Source organism: Aspergillus lucknowensis, assembly GCF_044049455.1.
Source record: "Aspergillus lucknowensis strain CBS 449.75 chromosome Unknown BJX67scaffold_56, whole genome shotgun sequence".
Taxonomy (NCBI): Eukaryota; Fungi; Ascomycota; class Eurotiomycetes; order Eurotiales; family Aspergillaceae; genus Aspergillus; species Aspergillus lucknowensis.
The window spans coordinates 160760-182604 of NW_027263600.1; the positions used below are offsets into that span (position 1 = coordinate 160760).

At 48.7% G+C, this 21845-nt stretch overlaps 6 protein-coding genes across 6 annotated transcripts; 2 read left to right on the forward strand and 4 right to left on the reverse strand.

Annotated features, from left to right (window-relative positions):
* Window positions 1-208: 208 nt before the first annotated feature.
* BJX67DRAFT_364573 (uncharacterized protein) lies at window positions 209-2126 on the reverse strand. The gene has a single exon (XM_071030205.1). The coding sequence runs from the start codon at window positions 1875-1877 to the stop codon at window positions 654-656; it is 1224 nt and encodes a 407-aa protein (XP_070882128.1). The 5' UTR covers window positions 1878-2126; the 3' UTR covers window positions 209-653.
* An 869-nt stretch (window positions 2127-2995) lies between these two features.
* Window positions 2996-5079, reverse strand: BJX67DRAFT_385006 (putative C6 transcription factor; the record flags this gene model as incomplete). The annotated part of the gene is made up of 2 exons (XM_071033776.1): window positions 2996-4645; window positions 4702-5079. The coding sequence occupies 2 exons, from the start codon at window positions 5077-5079 to the stop codon at window positions 2996-2998; spliced, it is 2028 nt and encodes a 675-aa protein (XP_070882129.1).
* Window positions 5080-5319: 240 nt separating this feature from the next.
* BJX67DRAFT_385007 (putative MFS monocarboxylate transporter (Mct)) lies at window positions 5320-6718 on the reverse strand (the record flags this gene model as incomplete). The annotated part of the gene is made up of 3 exons (XM_071033777.1): window positions 5320-6333; window positions 6390-6496; window positions 6553-6718. 3 exons carry the CDS (start codon window positions 6716-6718, stop codon window positions 5320-5322), a joined length of 1287 nt encoding a protein of 428 aa, XP_070882130.1.
* A 331-nt stretch (window positions 6719-7049) lies between these two features.
* Window positions 7050-7662, reverse strand: BJX67DRAFT_385008 (uncharacterized protein; the record flags this gene model as incomplete). Its single annotated transcript, XM_071033778.1, has 2 exons — window positions 7050-7385; window positions 7465-7662. The coding sequence occupies 2 exons, from the start codon at window positions 7660-7662 to the stop codon at window positions 7050-7052; spliced, it is 534 nt and encodes a 177-aa protein (XP_070882131.1).
* Window positions 7663-12983: 5321 nt separating this feature from the next.
* On the forward strand, window positions 12984-14921 carry BJX67DRAFT_390811 (uncharacterized protein; the record flags this gene model as incomplete). The annotated part of the gene is made up of 4 exons (XM_071034687.1): window positions 12984-13154; window positions 13217-13310; window positions 13369-13619; window positions 13830-14921. The coding sequence occupies 4 exons, from the start codon at window positions 12984-12986 to the stop codon at window positions 14919-14921; spliced, it is 1608 nt and encodes a 535-aa protein (XP_070882132.1).
* Window positions 14922-17928: 3007 nt separating this feature from the next.
* On the forward strand, window positions 17929-19636 carry BJX67DRAFT_364580 (TLC domain-containing protein). The gene is made up of 3 exons (XM_071030206.1): window positions 17929-18925; window positions 18996-19375; window positions 19452-19636. Exons 1-2 carry the CDS (start codon window positions 18056-18058, stop codon window positions 19365-19367), a joined length of 1242 nt encoding a protein of 413 aa, XP_070882133.1. The 5' UTR covers window positions 17929-18055; the 3' UTR covers window positions 19368-19375; window positions 19452-19636.
* The last annotated feature ends 2209 nt before the right edge of the window (window positions 19637-21845 follow it).

Genomic DNA, 21845 nt, shown 5'->3' on the forward strand with positions numbered 1-21845 from the left:
TTGTGGTAACCATTTTGTTCTGCAGGTGTATTGTACCGTATGGTTTGTATGCGGCGTCTTGCCAAGACGGAGATCGCCCCGAAGCGAAAGAGATGCATGAATACGAAGAAGCGCCGCCGCCACGCCACGCCACCACGGCACAGACTCCACTGAGATCGGGCTCGGATAGCAGCCCGGACCCGAAGTCAAGATGTGCATCTCACAACCGGCGTCGGATAAGGGTTATGCGGGCGGGACACACGGCAGGCTATGCCCGAAGGGTTCTTCGGTGGTGCTACTAGTGCCATGCTTGCGTTTCGCAGGAACAGCCTTGTTCAGGGCCCAGGCGCAGCGTTTTGATAAGAAAGGCGCCGGATGCGCGTTGTTGGGCCGAGATCTGTTTGAGCCCCTGCTGGGGAGGTGTGCGTAGGAATTACCCGACGCCCGATGCAACGCATGGCTGATTTTCTCGTGTTCGTCTTGTTTCCGCCAATTTCAATGGAGGTCAACGGAAGAGATGGAAGCTGAGCTGCGAAAGTTGGATTGGCCGACCACTCGTGGAAAAGTCTAGGATTCTAGCCACAGACACGCTTCCTGTGTATACGTCTCTTGGAACCAAAAGCATAGCAAGAAAACATAGCTATCATAACATCATATCTCTGGCCTCGCCAAAGCTAAGCGTCGACCCTCCGTTCATCGAGCGAATGCGAAAGGTCGTTGAGACCAGCTCGGAGGGCCTCGACATAAGTCCCCAATACGGCCTCTTCGGGTTGGTTTCTCATCGTCTCAGCGTAGCGCGCAAATGCGTCCAGTAGTGAGCTTATCTTTTCTAATTCAGAGCGAATCACCTGCACAACCACCTGAGTGCGCATGTTATCGTCCAGAAGATACCCCCCAATGGACAGGGGAATATCAAGGACAGGGAGTATATAGTCACTATCGGGAGGAGCGGACTGGTGCTGGTGCTGGGTCAGGACCGTGCGATACGACTCCATCACCTGGTGCGTAATGAGAACCAGTAGTAGGGCCACGCTCATGCGGTGTGAGCAGGGACAGTCAAGGATCTCTCGCACCGTGTCCGTGGCCATGCGGTTATTTTGCAGCGCCACGTCAAGGGTTAAGATGGGCTTTGCGGGCGGGCTTTCGGAGCGGACACACGCCCTGGTGACGTGCAGGGTCTGGAGCACCGCGGAAACATGGCTGATGCAGTCCGTCGTCGTGTGTCCCGCACTTGAAGATGGCCCCGACACAACCGGTGTATCCCATATCCGCTGCTCCCCGACGAGATCCGAATCCTGCATGTTTGTGTTCATATCACCCGCTCCGAGATCCGCCGTGCCGCCGCCGAGGTTGTTGTTCGCGAGAAAGCTGCCGGGCGATTCGAGACTCAGGAAGGGGACCACCACGTTCTCGGATCCACTGCAGTAAGGCTGCGTCCTGGCGGGTCTCGTCGTGTAACCGAACGACGAGGCGATCAACTCAGGTTTCTGGGAGAGAAAGTCGTCGAATAGATTCAACGGCGTCGCATAGTCGAACGATCCGCATCGATCATCCCCGTCCCCGTCCCCGTCCCCGTGGATCTGGTTCTTGCTGTTTGGTGTTGTCCGATGTGTCTCCGCAGTCGCGAAGTTCTTCGATTTCGGCTCTCCCTGCGGGGGCGTGCCTTGCATGGTAGCACCTCCAGGAGCACGCGAGGCTGCATAGATCTGACGAGCCTTTCCAATGCGGCGGGTTTCACTGTAGTGGCACATGACGCCGTTCTTGGTACATCGCCGGCATTGCGGCTGTCCTCGATCACATTTGATTTTAGAGAGGGCACAGAAGTCACAACTCGCCTTCAGCTTGGTGGCCTTCGCAGCTGGGTGCGAGTTAGCATTGTTTGAGGTGTCTGCGTTCATCTTGCGAAATGGGAGAGATCGTAGGAGAGGATGCTCGGAACAGACGGAGAGAGACAGCTCGTTTTCATACCCTTAAGTCCCTGCCGACCCTCTGTGCCTCCCAGCGAACACGAGCAGCACAGGACATTATCAGCCAATGGATCAGTGTATGGCGTCTTCCGTTTTAACGTAATAATACTAAGCAATATGAGCGGAGACCCGATCTGCGGATGGATTCTGGGCCCCGTATTGAGCCGTTGGGTGAAGATACAACAGTGGCCAAATTGGGTCCCATCCGTTCTTCTCACGTGACACAGACCTTTCAGCGAGGGGGGAACTTGAAGCTGGCGACCTATCAGGGCAGGAGGAATGGGAAGGAGGATGTTCCAGAACGGTCGTATTGGGCGGGAGAATGCGAAGGACTAATCAGGACACCGCATGGCCGTCCAAGCCCGAGGGTATGATAAGAAGAGCGATGGCGATGATGGAAGCGAGGGAGGGATCCCGTCCTTCTGAAGGATCGGCAGACGGAAATCTCGTTTCTGAACCCCAGTCAACTGTCAGCCCCGGAAGTCTGACAGGACCTGTGCAGAAGGCGGAGTCACGTGGCAGTGAGGGCATCCATGATGGGCTGTCTGATATTAAATGGTGGGATGAAACCTCGAACACCATCCATGGGTCTCATTCAGGGTCCACTGCTCCTTGTCATGATAGGCTGCCGCCCGTTTCGTTGCTTGTCTCCTCTGACAAGACCTGACAAGACCTGGCAAGCCCTTGTCAAAAGCTTAATGAGCGCAGGATTTCTTCACAAAGCCTCGGGCATTTTATCTGACTCAGCACTAAGAATGAACTGTCACAATGCACCGATTGATACGGATACGAGGTTGACTATAAATACACAGCTATACCCATGTAGGCATGCACACAGTACCTCGGGCTGCATGGAACCCTCCAGCGCTCCGAGGTACGTATAGTCGGGTTTCTCGACATTCATTTGTACTTGGCTACAATGGGATTGAATTCCTGGTCAAGTCAGCTGGTCGGTCAAGCTGGAGCTATATGTAGCTAGATAGGAGAAAATCATCCAATCGAAGGTATTGCCTCGGGACAACTACCTACAGCCAAGTCAAATCTATGTTCTACGAACCGGCCCTCATACCGACCTGAACAAAATCATCGTCCACAGGGAAGACGTCGTCCAAACCGGGGCTCAGCTCCATAAACGGGGCCAGAGAGAAGATATCAGCGAGCGGATTCAATGTCGTCGTCACATTATTGTGCGAGGCAACAAAGGGTGCATTAGGATTTGCTTCCACCGCCGACGAAGAGCAGCCTCTGTCCACTGACTGCATCTCGCGGACATAACGCGCCTTGGCCATCAACCGCCCGATCGGCTTCCACAGCGTCCCCTTGCGCGTATGTTCCTTCATGCGCCAGCGGTCGTAAAGGAACTCCACTGCTGCCCAAGCCCTGTCGCAATCCCGGCACGGGGGTCGAGTACAAATCTCTGATAGAACGAGCGCAACTGCGTGCCACTGCAGGTATGTGTCGAATCGCCAGGCCCAGTGCGCGACGCTGCCATTGCACAGGAGGGAGCACGAGAGCTCCAGGAGCTCAATGGAGAGGGGAAATATCCTGTCCTGCAGACTCGCCTGGGGTGAGGCAGGCGCTATTTCTTTGCTGCTGTCCGCCTGCTTGCGGGGGTAATGGACCATCAGCCACACGCGGGCGATGATCAGCTTCGCCACAGTAGAGGAGACAAAGAGAAAGGGGTCTGCGGGATTGCAGTACTGCAAGTACCGGGTCTCCAGGCGGGTCTGGAGCTCCTGCGCCAGGGCCTCCCGTTCGGGCAAGGACAGTTCGGCGAGGGATGAATTGCTGGTGGTGGTCCTTGCTTGACGGCAGTGCGGTGGGATGAAGCTGACCTTGCGCACAATGGAGATGGCTTCCCACCCGATCAGACTAAGGGTCATCTCTGTGGGACCATCGCGTTCGGTCGGCGGGTGGACCATGTCCGCGGTCAAATCCGAGTCATTGACATTCAACGGCAGTCGGGTATCAAAGGACGCCTCGGAGACAATCGGCTCGTAACCATGATACTCGGACGAGCGCTGGTCGAGGCCGACGATGAACCACCACAGTCGCCGTCGCAGTTCGGTCTCGAGTGGCAGCAAACCAAAGGCTGCGCCGTCGCGATGGAGACCCATAGCCTGCGCGATATGCACAATCAAGGCCGTCAGTGACCACACCGTTCGGGAGTCATCCTCGCTGCGTAGGGCACTGAGAAACAAGGCCGCTGCCTGTAACAGGACTGTGTTCTGGGTATTCAGCAGATCGGCGCGGGCGAGTGCCTGCTCGACGGCAAAACGATAGGTATGAAGGGCCTGGAGCCGATTTATGCCAACAGGGCACTGATTCTGATCGGTACTGATGATGGCGGCATAGTAAATGGCAAACAGGAGGGCCTCTGCGTTGCAATCGAGGGCGTCCAACGAGGCAACCGTGTTCCAGAAGAGCTGTGTGAGGGTCGGCGTGTGAAAAATCTTCACCATTGGAATGACATTGGTCTGGAAGATTTCGAACAGAGCGACCTGCTGAGCGAGCGGCGGATGGTAAGCTCGCAGTGAGTGGGCGAGCGACCTGAAGCCCATGATGGCTGCATTTAACCCGGGACTGCCGAGTGGCTCCTCTTTTTCGTCTGTTTCCTCCTGCCACTCCCCCTCGTCGCCGTCACCGTCGTCGTCGTCATTCGAGGACGGTTCATGTAGCAAATCCCGTAGCTCTTCCACCTATCGCCTCGGTCAGGTCTTACCCAAAGTGCAGAACATGCGGTGTAAGGACAGACCTCATCGCCCAGACTCGCCCAAAGCACGTTGCTCACGTAGACACTTGAGGTGCTGTCAATGGCGAGACGACCATTCCGCTGGTCGCCTTGGGTTGAGGGGCCGGCCGTGGAGGGCTCTAAGGCTGGTTGCCGCGGTTGCTGGGCATGTTGGCCTTCCAGCTGCCGAATGATACTCTCCAGGCGGCCCAGTCTTGACAGCACTGCCGAGTTGTTGACGGATTGCCGCGGCCGCTTCGGGGCTCGCCCCGTCCCACTGGGATAGACGCAGTTGGAGGCAGCCCGAACGCAGGCGCCACAGGGTTGCTGTCGGTCACATTTGACCTTCCGAGAGCGACAGAGGAAGCAGCTACGGCGGTGGGTACGGCGTCCTTCGCTCATGATGATGATGATGACAATGTGTGACTTGTTTGACGAGGGGAGAGGAGTGAGTCCGTAAGTAGGTCGGCGCTTCGGAGTCGCATAGCTTATGCGAGAGATACCGTATTACTGTGTATTTTTCGGATGTATTGACGATGTCGAAGTGCCGTGTAATTTACGCTTTCTTGACAGAAAATGTTTATCATTTCCTCCGAGTCCCCTGCTTGTCTCACTGTCTATGATTCTCTTAATTTATGAACACTAAACTTTCTGGACAAGCCCAGGCCCCGCCAGAGCCATACGAGCCAGAGCGAAGAAAAACGCCCCTCCAAGCAACACCGTACCACAAAAGATCTGCAAGCGGGAAAAGTCGACCGGATCATACCTGATGAGCGCCCCCCCGATCGGGTTGCTGACCAGCGCCGCAACGGACATAATGGCAAACTCGACCCCCGTGCGCGTCCCAATCTCCTTGATGTCCGAAATCTGCGCGATCATGGCGGGCAGCAACGCGACGAACGCTCCGGATCCAAAGCCGTACAGCGCTGCAAAGACAATCACGAGTGCGTTGTCCTTGGCCGGAATCCACAGGGCCAGCGACAACGTGCCTGAGAAAACACTCATGAGGATCTGCGCGTTGTAATTCCCCATCCGGTCACCCAGCCATCCAGGGAAGATCCGCCCGAAGAGACTCGCGGCGTTGAGGATGGGAATGAGGTAGTTTCCGAGGTCAGGGCGCATTCCGTATGCGGTCGCCTGCACCTGGATGTAGTTGATCGGGAGGAACATGCCCAGGTAGAAGACGAACGAGCCGATCGAGGTCAATAGGTAGACGCGCTCGCGGAGAGGCTTCAGGTAGTCGATCAGACGCAGATTTTTGGGGAACGGTTTGATTCGCGACCTAACGGTGAGATTGCCAAAGATGAGCATCGCCAGGATGAGGAATGCCGCAATGCGGATGGCCCAGGCAAATCCCACGTCGGTGATAAGATGGTCGAACATAATGGGGAAGAGGACTCCGCCCAAGCTGGATCCGGCGGCGACGATGCCAATCGCGAGGCCTCGTCGGCGATGGAACCAGGTCAGGGTACTGTAGGTGGCCGGGGTAAAGAGACAGCTGATGCCGATCGAACTGCAGACTCCCTGGGCCAGAAGGATCTGGTAATACTCGGTGCCGAGTGAGGCCATCATCAAGCCAAAGACGTGCATGAAGGTACCGAAAAGGAGCAGATAGCGGGGGCCTTGCCTGTCGTAGATGCGGCCGATGATCGGTCCCTGGGAAGTCAGCACTGATGCAGGGCATATTCCTTTGCTCCTTTGTCTACACATACTACTGAGAACATGATGAAGAGCTCCAGCGAGGCGATCCAGGAAATCTCACTGGCCGAGTACTCTTGCAGCTGATGGGTTTCATAGAAGCTTTGGAACATCCCAATGCCTGGGCCGCCAGTCAGTGTGTGAACGGTAGGTCGGAAAAGGGATGATCGACCATACAGTTGATCCAGCCGAAGCTACAAAATAAACAGCAGAATGCTCCTGCGACCACTAGCCACGCTTGGAGGCCGCCATCGGGATACTGGCTGGGGTGCCATGGCATCGATTCGGGTGCAGGCTCCTCTTGGGGTGCTGGCTTCTCGAGATCTGACGGTGGCACAGACATTTTTGGCTGGGGGGGGGGGGTCGTTTTTTAATGAAATCGACGCTCGTAGCTCACTCCGTCTCTATATATACTCGTTTCGTTAATTACTCGGGATTCGCATCGGGGTTCGCGGCTCGCATAAGGCACCCCCGTCACGCCGCCCAAGGCATAATTTCCGGAACAACCTAGCAGACAAAGAAAGGACCACAAAATGGAATCCAAATTAATCTTTTCTGCTGCTTGTCAATGTATGGAGCGAGCCACGATTTGTCCGAGAAGCCGGCCCGCGAGCCACCAACCATCAGGCGCCTTCAGGTGAAGATACAGGCGCCCTAAACATCTTGCACCGGAGCTAGCTAAGAGTTATATTTTGACATATGGCATTATGAACGCACAGCGCTTCAAAGCTCGCGCTATTATCAACCTTCCCGTCCAAGGTCGTCCACTCACCGAAGAGCCCCTGCTGATCTCCTGGCACAGGAGACGTCGTAGGACCGTCAACGTAGTACCGCACAAAGATACTCTCATTGATCTGCAGGAAAGAAAGGTCAATTGCCGTCTCTTCACCGAGGCTAATATACGTCTGCGGCGAAGTGAACACCCGAAAGTCGGAGGTGTAGTCAGAGCGAAGACTATTCAGCATGACTGGGTCGCCGGTATGGGATGAGGATGAGTCGTCTTCGGCGAACTATCCTACATTCATCGTCAGTCTGCATCCCCGCTATAGACATCTCGACGAGAAGGATAGGAGAGTAAGACACACTAACTGCGCCCCCAATGCACAAAATACTCTCCCCGTGCGGCATCCAAACCACATCCGGCGCCCACGCCATCCCCACCGCCTCGTCTTCGACGGTAAGCGGTCGTTCGTCGGTCCAGTGAATCAGATCACTACTCTCCCAGACAATTATCGCCCTGGAGCTGTTGCCGGATGCAGAGTCCCAGTTTGTCTGTACACCAGCCATCAGCCTTTCCGTTTCCCAACTATAAAGCGAAACAAAACAAAAAGGGGTTAGAGGGGGGGGGGTGGGGGGGGTGAATACAGAATCAATATCCAAATCCGTCCCGATAATACAATACTTCCCCTCATCGGGACCTTTCCCTTCGATTATCGTGAGTCGGCATTTTTGGGGGGGCCTTAGAATTGGCGTCGACATGAGTCCTAGCCTCAGGCATCCGTCTGGTCAAATACAGAAGAGTGAATTCAAAAGCAAACACAACAATAGCAAATACGACGAGTCGACAGAATACAAAGGATCCAGAGAAGAACCTGATCTCGCACCCAGAGTAGAATTTTCCTTTCTAATATTCCGCCCCCTTCACAACAGCTGCGAACAGCTTTGGCGAATAACTGCATCACAATGGCCATGCCATATGATAACACAATGCCTATAGCATCTGTGTTGGGTAATGCTACAGTCATCAGCAGCATATCTAACCAAGAGTTTTAGACCAGTTGTGTTCTTCACAAGATTATGAGACAACTTACTGTCAATATTCTCGCGGACCTTGCTGACAGGGACCTGTATTCCCATTGTTTCTCCAAGCGCAAGGAAGAGTGGTAGTTTAGCAAAAGAGAACACCTTATTAACAAGATCAGTTCGATTCTCGAAATTATAGCGACAACCCCCAGCATCCACTGTCTCAAAATTTTCTGGCTAGAGGCACACGAGCAGCGCATTCTACGCCAAGCCATACAGGATGAGATTGTGAATAAGAGCTATATCAATAACTTCCTTACAGCAACTTGGGATCATATTATTGAGGCCCGGAATGACGGTGTCGACCTTGGATATGAGTATCCTCCCATCGGAATCTGGCCGGGGATGGAAATTAATCCTGAAGTGAATCATGAGATCACACAGCCTGGTCACCACCATCTGGGAATAATGTATCCATTCAACGAGGCTTATGTTCGGTGCGAAGTCTTTGGCGACATTGCAAGGGATTGGGAGTCTTCTTCAGCGGGACGGACAGGGGGGAGAACTCAAGATCTCTGGCCATACACTCGCGCGCCCTAGATAAGGCACTCCCGGCGCCAATATCAGCAATATTCAGCTCGAGATAGAAATCGAGACCGAGCGCTAGACAGACTGGAAGGTTCACACGCCTGTACTCGGTATTTTCGAATGTACCCGCAGGTGAGAACTCTGGCCCTTGAGGGTGAGGACGATGTAAGTGACATTCCGCGGCCATTTATTACACGTAGTGACTAACCCATGCATATAGGGCTCGTGGAAGGTCTTTCCAGTCGTGATATTTCCTAAGTTCAACCAGGTTCTACTCCAGCTGGCAACCAGTCTGGTGGAAAATAACCATCACCAACTGCGGCACATTCCCTACAGGCGCATCATCGACGCTCATGGCGGACCACAAGGAATAACAAGGCGCCTTTTGGGGTATATTGACCCTATGGTCAGATATTTGGAAAGGAAGCAAATTTCAGTAGAACAGTATGATGTGATCACGCGGAACTTTCTACGAATGGCAGGAGCTAACCTAACCCATCGAACGCAGACTAGACAGCATTCAAGCAACGCAATCAAATCAGTGGCCGCAATATAGCGGCTACCTCGATTACATTACAGATCATGAACAGACCCTGAATCTTAATATGACAGGCACTTATTTCACAAATGACAAATGTGAAATTGTGAAATTGTGAGCAAGAAAGATAGGAATAAGTCAGAATACCATGTCTAACACTGATTAACTTTTTTCTTTCTTCATTCACTGTATAAAAAACAAATGCCTGGAACCTGGGTTCAAACCAGGCTTGGACATTATTAGTGTTGGAAGCACTTAATATATAAAAAGAAGGAAAATTGAAGGGAAAAAAAGGTGAACCCAGGTACAAGCACAGTATTTTCATTTCCAGGTGAGAAGTAATGAAAGGATGCCTGGAACATCAAATATAATCAGGTAAATCTGCCACTCATTTGCTATAATTACAAAGCATTGCAAGGTACTTTTGCTCCCTCCAAGACAAAGAGTAATATAACCTCCAGCTACGCCACGAGAGTGTTGAGGAGTTCTACGGGTGCTGAATCTGGCTTGATGTTGTCGATGTCCGGGAATGACCAAAACGTCCCTTGGACGTTCCCTTGCGTTGGTGCTGAAGATATAGCCGGCCTCTGGGAGGGAGCCGATGAGCGGGTTCCAGTGTCGAGTCTGCTGGAATATTATTGGAAATGAGGCAAGAGAAGCGTAGAACACGGCAGTGATGAAGGATGTGCCTCCTCTTATGGACCATTCTTTACCCAAGAAGGCTCTGTCACAGTCCAGAAGCGCAAACCGATCCAACAAGAGATCACCAAAACGCCAGGTAGATTAGGCTCGAAGAATGTAAAAAGAAAAAAAAGGGCCCGAAGCGGGAATTGAACCCGCGACCTCTCGCAATTTCAGTGTTTGAGACTAAGGGTTTCACCCGCTTTTTGACGTCAGTTTGAGAACAGGGGCACCGCTGATTGGCTGATTGGCTACTCACAAGCGAGAATCATGCGACTAGACCATCCGGGCGGTAGGTTGAAAAATAATTTGAAAGTAGACATCATATCGGCAATTGAGCGGAAGGGGACTTGGACCAGCTGATTTTCACCTCGTCAGAGTAGGTATCGCTACTCCTTCTGCGAGTAATACAGTGTGCCCGCATGGAGCATGTCCTGCTGCAAAGACGACACGCAGCCTTAAGTGCCATCCTCTGACACACACGACAAACTCAACTAACATCAATGCAGCTCCTGAAATCCCCAGAACACCTCGAGAAATCCCCCAATGCTTCCAATAGCATTGACAGTCTCAATGCAACAGCACCAAATCGCTTTACGTGCTCTTATAAATATTAAAAGGTAAGATTTAGTCTTGTTCTAACCTTAATAATTAAGTATCTTGTTCTTTACCTGGCTAATTTTTTATTAACTTTTAATATTTGAAACCTTTCTTTTTAGCTACTTAAAGAGTTAAGATATTTTAAATCTCTAAATTACTAGATTTTCTCCTCCTGTTGTGGTACGCCACACGAGGAAAACAGAAGACCGCCATAAATTCGAACCTAGGTGGATCGGACCGTACAAGATATACATGAACCGCGGTGTACTTGACGCCAATCGCGTTGATCCCACAGGGATTCTCTCCTTGCCGAACCGGGGACGACCTTGATTTCCAAGTTTTACGCTTGTGGGTTAGTAACCTTGTAACCCCGAACAAGGAATAATACCACTATACCATCCGGGCTTTTGTTGAACATTGTCAATTAATAAAGTGTATATAGAGAGAACGTGGTGCAGTTTGTTAAACAAAAGGTATCATGTTTCCAGCAGCTTACCCACAATCTGCGGTCTATCTCTAAATCCCAGGTACGTAATCCCTGCTTCCTCTTAGTGGTGCGTATACAAACAGCATGGATAACTGCAAAGGTTAATAGAATTCATAGGGCACACATCCTCCAGAGGGTGTAGATATTGCCCTGACGAGGGTGAGTGTGCACTTACTATTGACCATGATGAAGCCAGGCTGCTGCCCATGGTTTTGCTTGCTCGTAAATAGTAGTAGTCTACCTACACGAGGTCTGGCATGCCCAGGTGGATGCCATTACCAGCGCGATGGCGATGGCGACGGCGGTGTGTTCGTCGTCGCTGTCATCGCTATCCCCATGGTTGTTGTCTGGGTTGGTGGAGGGATGAGAGTTGTCGGGAAAAGCAGAGGAAGAAGAATCGCTGGATAATCCGGCTATGCCGGGGATGGATTCACCGTTGCGGGTGTGAAGGCGCCCGTGTATAAGCAGGTTATGTTGTAGGTGTTGGTGTTGGTGAGGCATTCTTCTTCGTCGGCGTCTTAATCATCATCGTGAGGGTTGTGTATGAGTATGATGTTACTACTATTGCGATTATAGTTCGCTACACAAATAAACCACTCCCCCTTCCACTTCCCCTTTCCCTAATCCCACAAACATAAGTAAACAAGCGGGCGGAAGAGACATATGCTTCGGTCCATCTTATATCAGCTTCTCAGACAGAACAGCTCATTGGCCATAAAATTCAGGGGTGGATGTCGTTCAATCAAAGGATGGCCGTATACACTAGATTGGTCATCGCGGACCTGAAATCTATATTTACGTCCCTGGGGACTGTTGAATTTCCACTTCGAATCTACATCATCGTGGACGCAATGGACGAATCAGAGAAGACAAATCGTCCGGAAATCCTTCAGTTTCTTCTTCAAATATCGGCAAACTCTTGCGCCGAATGTGGTATTCAAGGGTCTGGTGGCGAGCGGGCCAGAGACAAGTTTGCTGACGTCTTTCCAAAGTTGGGATCAAATATATCTTGAGGACGAAAACCGGGAAGATATAGCGATTGCAGTGGCAGACGGTTTCGACGCGGTGGCAATTGAACCGGAGGAGTCTGAAGGCAACTTTGATGAGGCGAAAACCTATGTCTTGGAGAATTCCTGTGGTGTTTTCTTATGGGTTGCCCTTGTCCTAAGGGAATTTCTTGAGTTGGCACAGATGGGTCCCAGCAGATCAGCGGCCAGGTCAGACCCCGCATTTTTCTTGTCAGGAGAGTTGCAGTTCCATGGGTTGTCGTAAGCATGGCACAAGCAAAATCTAGATCTCGGGAGACTTGACTGCGACCGCAAACCTAATGTTGGCTCATGGCCCAGATTGCATCCGTTTCATGGTTCGGCACCAACAATTGATCAGAAGGCCAAAGTAATCACCAGTAGCCATTTCACTATCTAGCGTAATGATATTTGCTCCAAGCTCCTTGTCACAGGCTCAGTTGCTTATCGAAGGGCGGCCGGTCTTGGAACAGTATCACACCTCCAGGCTGAGCGCCTTTCTTTCCATTCGTGGTGTCAATGACTTGAGGCCATGACTGGGCGATCCTATCGTCATTAGAGCCCGAGTCGCCCATGAAATAAGGGAGTGGGGGCAAGGTTTAGTTTCGTTTTCCCGCAATAATTGAGGATCCGTTCCTTACCTGGCAATTTCCTATTAATCCTTAACACTCGTGAATCTGAGTATCATGTGTTCGAGGCTTCTCTGGGGTATGCTGTGGGACAACCAGGCAATTGACCGCAAACGGAATTCCGTGACGTCTGACAGCAACAGTACAGCTTGTCAGTCCACTTTATCCTGTGTCATGATACCTTTGTTTAAACCAGTAACAGAGATGTGAGTATACAGGGTTCTTATTATGAAAAAAAATTGAAAAGGAGGGAGTCAGTCACAGTCCCATGAAAAGCAGGTCAGCCAAATTAACTACGCGCAAGGCTAGATTACAAAATGCACCACTTTACAGTATATGGAATTCTCGCAATATCCTATGCCTGTATGGGTTATGCAGAGGAAATCAATCAAATCTGCAATGCCATAACAGGTAATTTCGCGTGCAGCGTGAAGATTACTCTCCCAACAACAGCCGAGACAAAGTACTGCCCAAACAAGTTCTTCGAGGTACATGCATGAAACAATTAACTATAACACAATTTCTAACATTGGTAAAATGTTGGCAATAGACGGACCCCTGCAAAACAAGAGCGACTTATAGGTATCCGTGTCCGACTTGGAGAAAACCAGGGCGAATGTGTGATGGTTGGACATGCGTTCCTGGTTAGTTATGTTGAAAGTATGGGTTGAGGCGAGTCATGGGTATTGACTAGCTCTGCAGGCACTAGAGAAAAGTGGATTGACGTTCCATGTGGCATCAATATCAAGTCAATAGATGTTGGTCTGTGCGATGCGGTTCAGTCAGAGCTTCGGGTAAATCTGGACCTCCTGAACAAGGCAGCGGCGATGTGTGATTGCATTCCAAAGGTGCTAGCGCTCAGTACCGATGGCTCGCTAAAAGCAACTGACGCGGTTTCTGATGTCTCATCCGCGACATCCGGGGTGTTGGTCGTGTATGCTGAACTTCAAAAGGTGAGGATACCTACCTGGTGGTCATATAAAAGCCGCCACTGACCTTCATATATTAGTGTATCTTGGACAAAGGGTTTACTATCCAGGATAATAAAAATAACCTGCTCAGTACTGGCGATCTATCTACCCAAAATGGTGCACTAATTCTCAAGGCTGCAGAGGCAAGTTTCTGCTAAAGGGAGTGACAATACTAGTTCTAATTGACCACAGATCGACTTGACCACATACATCAGGTTTGCTGGAGCCCTGGGAACTTGTATCGCCGGTTGTGATGTTAATGCAATAAAGTCATTCTTCTTTGACTACATTCAGCAGTCACAGGAAGAGCTATCAAACCAACTACGAGGCATTATGGATCCCTGGACTGCCAGTTTCGGAGAGATGCGAGGGACCTTAGAGACACTCGAGGCCTCTGTCCAGACAATCACAAACTCGGCTAGGGATGTGCAGAGCAAAATCAGCACAATCGGCGCTCCAGCATGTGGAGACGCAACTGGATGTGCAGAGTCAACGCTGAGTCAATTCAATGATCAAGGTAGTTGGATGGTCTTTGATCGCATGTATACCACGTGGACTGACCGTTTTCTAGTCGCGCAAACCATACAGTTACAACTGTCGTTGTTGCAGGACACCATCACAGTTTCTGATGCAGTCTCCACAATCTCGAGCATGTCGACCCTGGTTAAGAATGCAGAGGAGGCTGCGTCAATCCCCCTAACAGAAGAGGAAATTATCAGTATCATTACAGAAGGGAGGATCAAGAAGCTTGTGGATATCGTACAAGTGTTCAAGTTTCCCGGGGATCTTCGGAAACTTATTGATGATCTTCGAAACAACATCCCTTCAATTTCGCAATTCTCAAAGGTACTGGACACTCGAACCCAGGCGATCAGCGGTAATATCACAGATGTCGTCTCGGATTCATGGCTTCAACAGGTGGATGTATCTGGTGACGCAGCGCGTGCTGTTCGTCAAAACATTGCTATGATTCAAGAAGAATTCCGTGCTAAGGTACTTCCGGCTATTGCAGATTTGCAAACAAAAATCAAGAGCATTACAGGAATGCTATCAGCCTTACCCTTCAGTGCGAAACCCCCAAGCATCGATGCAAAGGTTGCCAGTTATCAGCGGTGGAGCCGGATCGCGATAAATATGCCATGCTCACGATGGGCAACAAAGGAGTATTCTGTGCCAGGTTATACAGATTCTTTCAAATATCCCCAGTTTTATAACTGTCCTCTTGATACACCTGTACCGTGGCCTAACCACCACATTCCTTATATTAAGATTGCTTTCCAGTGAGATTTGAAAAAAAGGGATTAGCGGAATAAGGTTTGTTTCTTGCACTATATCTAACTATTAGGATTATTTTCTGTTTAATTGCTACTAGTAGTTGGTTACTTGGAATGTGTATGTCCCGTAATTAATTTACTTCTTATGTAGGTATCTGACTCCCTGACAGCGGCTCAGAGGTTTGCCGACTACTTACTCTGGAAGCAAGGAGGTGGATTGCTCTTTAGCGTCAAAGAGAGCTCTGGCTCCCTCCATATTATCAGTTTAGCTCTTCAACAGCTAAAGATGGCACCATCACACTTGGATACACAAGTGGCAGAGTTGACACAGTCGCCTTTTCAGTCATGTAGGGCATAATCAGTCCAGCAAAATCAACAGCATCTGGATTGAACGAAGGTAAGATTACGTAGATGAATAAGGCTCATAGATAGAGATGCATAAATTTGGAAGTCATTCGAAATTTCATGTGCTGTATGCAAAGAAATTTACCGCCGCCCTCTATGAAAAGTGAGTGGTTCAATGTAACTTACCTTGGGGCTGGTAGACAGTCATCAAGTGTTTAGGGGTCAATTCGATTTCAAGACGCACTGTTCTTATTGGAATATTTGTTCTTAGCGCCCAGAAACCTTGGAATATTGGCGCCATGTCTAGTTTTACACCAAACCCCGTACATTCTATTTTGTTGTTGGATGACCCAGCCATCTGGTATAACAGGGGGATTACGCCTCGGCGCTTCGCAAGGGCCTAAAATTAGTGGTTCGTCGAGGAGCCGTAGGTGTTCGTCTTATCCCTGTCCAGATAATCCTGAACAACGCGTTCCAGGATCCCCGAAGATGGCGGGCGCCGAGAAGGGTGCTCTGCTGTGAATCTCAGGGAGTTCCTCGCCAATTGTCACGCAGCCTCTGGACTTCCATCCTGACCCCAGATCTTGCAGTCACCATGGGCCTATCAAGGCACAGCCACTCGACATTTTTCATACTGTGCGTGGACGAAATAACGCCCATGGCATTGTCCTTATCAATCACCCCGAATTAGTAATGGAAGGGGAGAGCAATGATAACCTGTATGGAGTAAGTATTAGCAGCAAGCCAGGCTTCATGAGCTTTCTTCTGGCGCTCCTAGTCCTTTCGGATTTTCTTGGTGCGACTTTTATTGACAGGGTCCCCTGCAGCGTCTTTAGTTGGAAGTCCTTGCTCATCCCAGGCACTAAGCTTATTGGTCTTGAACATATCTAGAGAGCTGAGTTTTCCTTTCTCAAGTCTCTCGCGGGCAAGCTTTGCTTGTTTCTCCTTTTCCTGTTGCTTCTGTAGTACCTGCTGTGCAAGCTCTTCACGGGCTTGCAGCATGTTCCTGGTTACTGGCTGAACCAAAGCCGGCAGATTATCTCGATCCTCAAGATATATGCCGAGATTGAAGAGATTAATATCACACAGACGATTATAGAGTGAAAGAATTTCTTTTGAGATTGTTACTTCTCCAGGCCTCAACAAAGAAACAGTAGACTGAACCTGTCCAAAACCTTGGCATACAGTCGAGCAGAGCCGGAAACATCCTTATTCGCCGTTGTTGATAGCTCCGTTATCCGTTGAGGTTGATTGGCAGTGATGGGGGTTTCCAATTTGGCAGCGCGGCGCAACAAGTCTCGCATTGTGGAAAGTGGATATAAAAATGGTTTTGCGGCTTCCAGGATATCAGTGCCCTCCCACCCAATGCTAGTACTGTCAGGCGAAGTTGTACCATTCAGTCCAAGGATCATCACAATTCGGGTCACCCACGTTGCTACGGCGCCCACCACCTTCGGATCCAAGGTCCGAATATCTTGTGTTTTAAACACCCAAATTTAGTATATTATTAAGGGTAGGGAAATGGTAGGAGTAAAGGAAATACTTAAGGATACTTATTTACTATATCTAGCATTCCTATCTTCATGATTAATACTACTATTATTCTAGAGTAACCTATTTTAAGAATCTTTATAAAGTAACTTGCCTAGTACTTACTTTACAGGCTATAGTATATATATTATAGGCTAGCCCTGCCCTTTTATCTTAGAAGTCCCGTGTAAGAGCCCGGGGTTAGAAGCGCACAAGAGGTTGTTGCTTCGATAACAATAAGGTAGGGGGGTTATTAATAATATCTATAGCTCAACCTTCTAAAGCACCAAGACATGCTCTACAAAAGTATTTAAATTATAGTATTCAGGGCTATAATAGAACTAGATATCCTACACCTTTAGTTACCTAATTTTAATCTATATAAGAGTTGGTTGGTGGTTGAGAATCGATTCAAGTTCTAAAAGCGCGACCGAAATCGAGGGGTGGTTCGGTCGGGAAATACGTTAACCTATTATTCTCGGGCAATCATTCAGGGGGGTCCAGCAAGCCCTATGAAACGGTCGTTCAATGGGCGGGCACCCACCTTGAAGCTGTCGGCAGGCCTGATACAGAGTCGCCCGATATCGCCTTCCCATGTTGCAAACAGAGAGATGTTCTTTCAAACCCTAGTCACGTTCTATGCTAAACCCAATAGAGATGAGGCTCACGTGTTTGTTATGTACCTGCTGGGTACTCCAACTCCGTCTAGTGACACAGCAACAGTTTGGGGGCCTTTTCCTAACCGCCTTCCTGAATTAGCATTACCGCCCGGCATCCTCAGTTGTTGATTCGTGGAGGCCCGACTGGCAGAATTAGCGCCTTTCAATCTTATAAGGTGTCATTGTCCGAAGTAATGTTGAAGTACTGTATCAACAGCTTTCAAGTATGTATTGATTGTATCTTCAGCATGTTCGCGGTGTCTTTTCAGCATCTTAATTGTAAACATATTTTTCGAAACAAATACCCCGAGTAACACACCCGACAGCATCGGTCATCGACACAAGTGGATTCTGAGAACAACAAATGCCTCTCATTCGTAGCCTCGGGCCTCCACAATAATCATTCGTAGTCTTGGGCCTCCACAATAATCTACTAACCAAAAAGGGGACAAATCGGATCTGGAAGATGAAACGCTCCTTTAACAGACTCCTTCGGTAAGTGGAACAAACCAAAAAGGAGTGGGGGAGGTGATTAATATTCAAAAACATCCCCCAAAGTTCCAGCATTCACTTGCATTCCTCTCCTCCCCGTTCCCCATCCCTCGTCCAGATGGCGGCGCCCGCATACTCGGATCCCACTGCTCAGCGATCCTCTGTCAACGGGGGTTCCATGCTCCGTCGCAAGACCGAGCAAGTTGTACCAACGTCAACCGCTCCAGCTCCGACCGAACCCGCTTCCAACGGCCATGTACGACTCAAAGATGTCAAACCCGCCCGCACGCGCAAGAAGCCGCGCTCACTCCTGCGACGGCTGAAAAGGCGCGCTATAAAGCATACCTGGTCCATCCCACTACTGCTACTAGTCGCATTCGCCTCGCTATACGCCCTCGACCCGACCGAGTCCAACATAATCCACCACTTCATCTTCCTCTCCTACCGACAGGACCCGGTCCCGGGAGCCTCTGGCCCAAGCGCACCCGCACAATACGGCAAGGGCCTATGGGACATAGCCTTCGTATCCTTCTACACGATCGTATTAACTTTCACCCGCGAATTCATCATGCAAGAACTCCTGCACCCCCTCGCACGCGCCTCGGGCATAAAATCCCGCGGTAAACAGCTCCGTTTCATGGAGCAGATGTACACGGCGATATACTTTGGAATCTCGGGACCGGTGGGCTTGTATGTTATGCGGGAGACGCCGGTGTGGTATTTTAATACCAGGGGCATGTATGAGTTATTCCCGCATCGGACGCATGAGGCGGCGTTCAAGTTTTACTATCTGTTCGAGGCGGCGTACTGGGCGCAGCAGGCGCTTGTGATGATTTTGGGGATGGAGAAGCCTAGGAAGGATTTTAGGGAGCTCGTCGCGCATCATATTGTTACCTTGGCGTTGATTGGACTGAGTTATCGGTTCCATTTTACGTATATTGGTATTGCCGTGTATATCACGCATGATATCAGTGATTTCTTCCTTGCGGTATGTGATGGATTGGTTCATATTGTTATTCGCGGTACCTTGTTTTCTAATATTTTGCTATGTGTGACAGGTCTCCAAATCCTTCCACTATATCGACTCCGAACTCGTCATCCCCTTTTACGCCCTCAATGTCGGCACGTGGATCTATCTCCGTCACTACCTAAACCTCCGTATTCTCTGGTCGCTACTAACCGAGTTCCGAACCGTGGGTCCCTACGAATTGAACTGGGAGACGCAGCAGTATAAATGCTGGATCTCGAATATCATCACTTTCGCTTTGCTGGCGATGCTGCAGAGTCTCAATCTCTTCTGGTTGTATTGTCTGCTGCGCAGCGCGTGGAAGTTTATTTCGACGGGCGAGAAGAAGGATGATCGGTCGGAGGATGAGTCCGAAGGGGAGGAGGTTGTGGGTGGTCAGAATGGGGCTGTTAAGGGTCATTAGACTTGTTGGTGAGTCTTAGTGTTGAGAGATATTTGGTGCTCCCGTTTATAAAATTGCTTTAGGCTAATAGCAGGTTTTTATTAGTCTAAATATTAATTATTTTATCTTTCTTCTTGATCTCCTCTGCCTGCTATAAGTTGGGTGTCTCTATTCTAGCAGGCTGGGAGTCTTGGATAATAATAGTATCTTGCAAAATTAGGATTATAATAGCTAGGCACTCTACTAGTAACAAGATTTTGGTTTTTCTTGTTCTAGGTATCTTAAAGGTTGCTAGGGAAAGCAATTTAAACTATAAGGTATTAGGATTTGGCAAAAGTATTTAGCTATCACAACACCAGGTGCTAGCAAGCGTTAAGCTGCCTAGTTGTCACGGTCGGTGCCTGAACCGACAGGCATCAACGACGACCCCTCTCTGACCCCGCTCAGATGGCTGCCTGACGGCGGCCCGACGGCCAATTATATAAGGATCCTGACTCTTGCATGTATCCTAGTTCCCTAAATAATTTATTCTATTCCTCTTGCAATAGAATCCTCCACATAAACCTAAACAAGTCCCTTTACAAAGACTAGGCAGCTTAATGCTTGCTAGCACCTGGTGTTGCAACAGCTAAATACTTTTGCTAAATCCCAATACCTTATAGTTCAAATCACTTCCTCTAGCAACCTTCAAGATGCCTAAAACAAGAAGGACTAAAACCTTGCTACTAGTAGAGTGCCTGGCTACTATAATCCCAATTTTACAAGATACTATTACTATTCAAGACTCCCAGCCTACTAGAGTGGAAACACTTAACCAATAGCAGGTAGAAAAGACCAAGAAGGAATATAAGATATTAGATATTTGGACTAATAAAAATCTGCTATTAGCCTGAAGTAACCCTATAAATATGGACCTTGCTATAAGAGCCATGCAGTAGCTAGCTAATACCCTTATACTAGTAATGCAAAGAACTGCTACAAGCAAGAAGGACATAAGCCCTAAGCTATTAGACCCTGTAGTCTTTCAAGGCAAAAGTATATAAGAATATTAGAATTTTATTACTAACATAGAGCTATACTTTAAAGTACAGGCAACCTGCTATACAACCAATAGTAATAAGATTACTTATACTACTAGCTATCTAAGCAAAAGGGTCAAGTAGGCCTGGAGGGTAAAGAAACAAGATAATAAGGAAAGGCCTATGTAGGAAGGATTCAGCTACTTTCTATATTCCTATGTTAAGCTATAGGCTAACTACTAGCAGCAGGTAGCCTACCAGCTTCTTAACAAGCAATAAAATAGACAAGAGGATCAAGACTAGGGATTCTAATGCCTTAAGATTTGGTAATACCTTAATAATCCTATTTTTCATGTATAGCTCTATATCAAAATACTAGATAATAATATTTAAAAGGAGTTTGCACGCGCGCTATAAGTACTATATATAATATTTAATACTATTAAGCAAACTACTTGCTATTAAAACATGTTATCCCAAGAAAAGAGTTAGAGCAAGTAATAAGAGTCCATGCTCTAGTAGACCTCTAGCAAGCTAATACTATTTTTAGGCTAGCTAATACTATTATTAGGCTAGCAAGATAATCCCAAGTATAAATAAGAAGATAAGAAGCTTAAAGCCTGGCCTCCTAGGAACTAGTCTTCTACTAGCCTATTACTAACAAAGTACTACTACTAAAATAATAGTATATAGTTGGCATGGGATAAAAAGAGAGAGACCTAGACTAGAGAAGGGCAATACTTCAAGTATAATAAAAGGGGGTACCTAATCTATAACTGCCCCTTGTATACTAAAGGCATGGTACTAGGTAAGAAGACCTCTCAAGAATAATAGGGGTTAGCAGCCTTGGAGATTCTAGTCTTGTACTAGCCTAGCAAGACTAAAGCCTTTCTAATTATAGGGACTATAGTACTACAAGTATAGGATAAGTAGCTTATAATTAAGGTACTACTAGATACTAGGGCTAATAATAACTTTATTTCTTATTAATACCTGTACTAGTAGGGAATTAAGTTAGATCTATAGAAAATAGATCTGCTAATCTACATGTACTATACTAATAGCATGCTTATGGCTTGCTATAGCAAGCTTGAAATAATATCTTATATTACTAACTAGGATAATAAGATAAGAAAGTATAATATTAAGTATTTGTTATCGAAGCGACGACCTCTCGTGCGCTCCTAACCCCGGGCTCTCACACGGGACTTCAGAAGGATTCGGATTGACTTGTCTTACCTGGTGCGATCACGTCCGACGAGTATGGAGACTCGTCACGGTCGGGTTGAAGTCGAGGTGAAAGGGCAGGGCCAGCCTATAGTACGTATACTATAGCCTGTAGAGTAAGTACTAGACGAGTTGCTTCGCAAAGATCCTTAGAACAGGTTACTCTGGAATAACAGTAGTATTGATCACGAAGATAGGAAAGTAGATACAGTGGTAATGAGCGTCCTTAAGTATTCCCAAGTTCCTACCATTT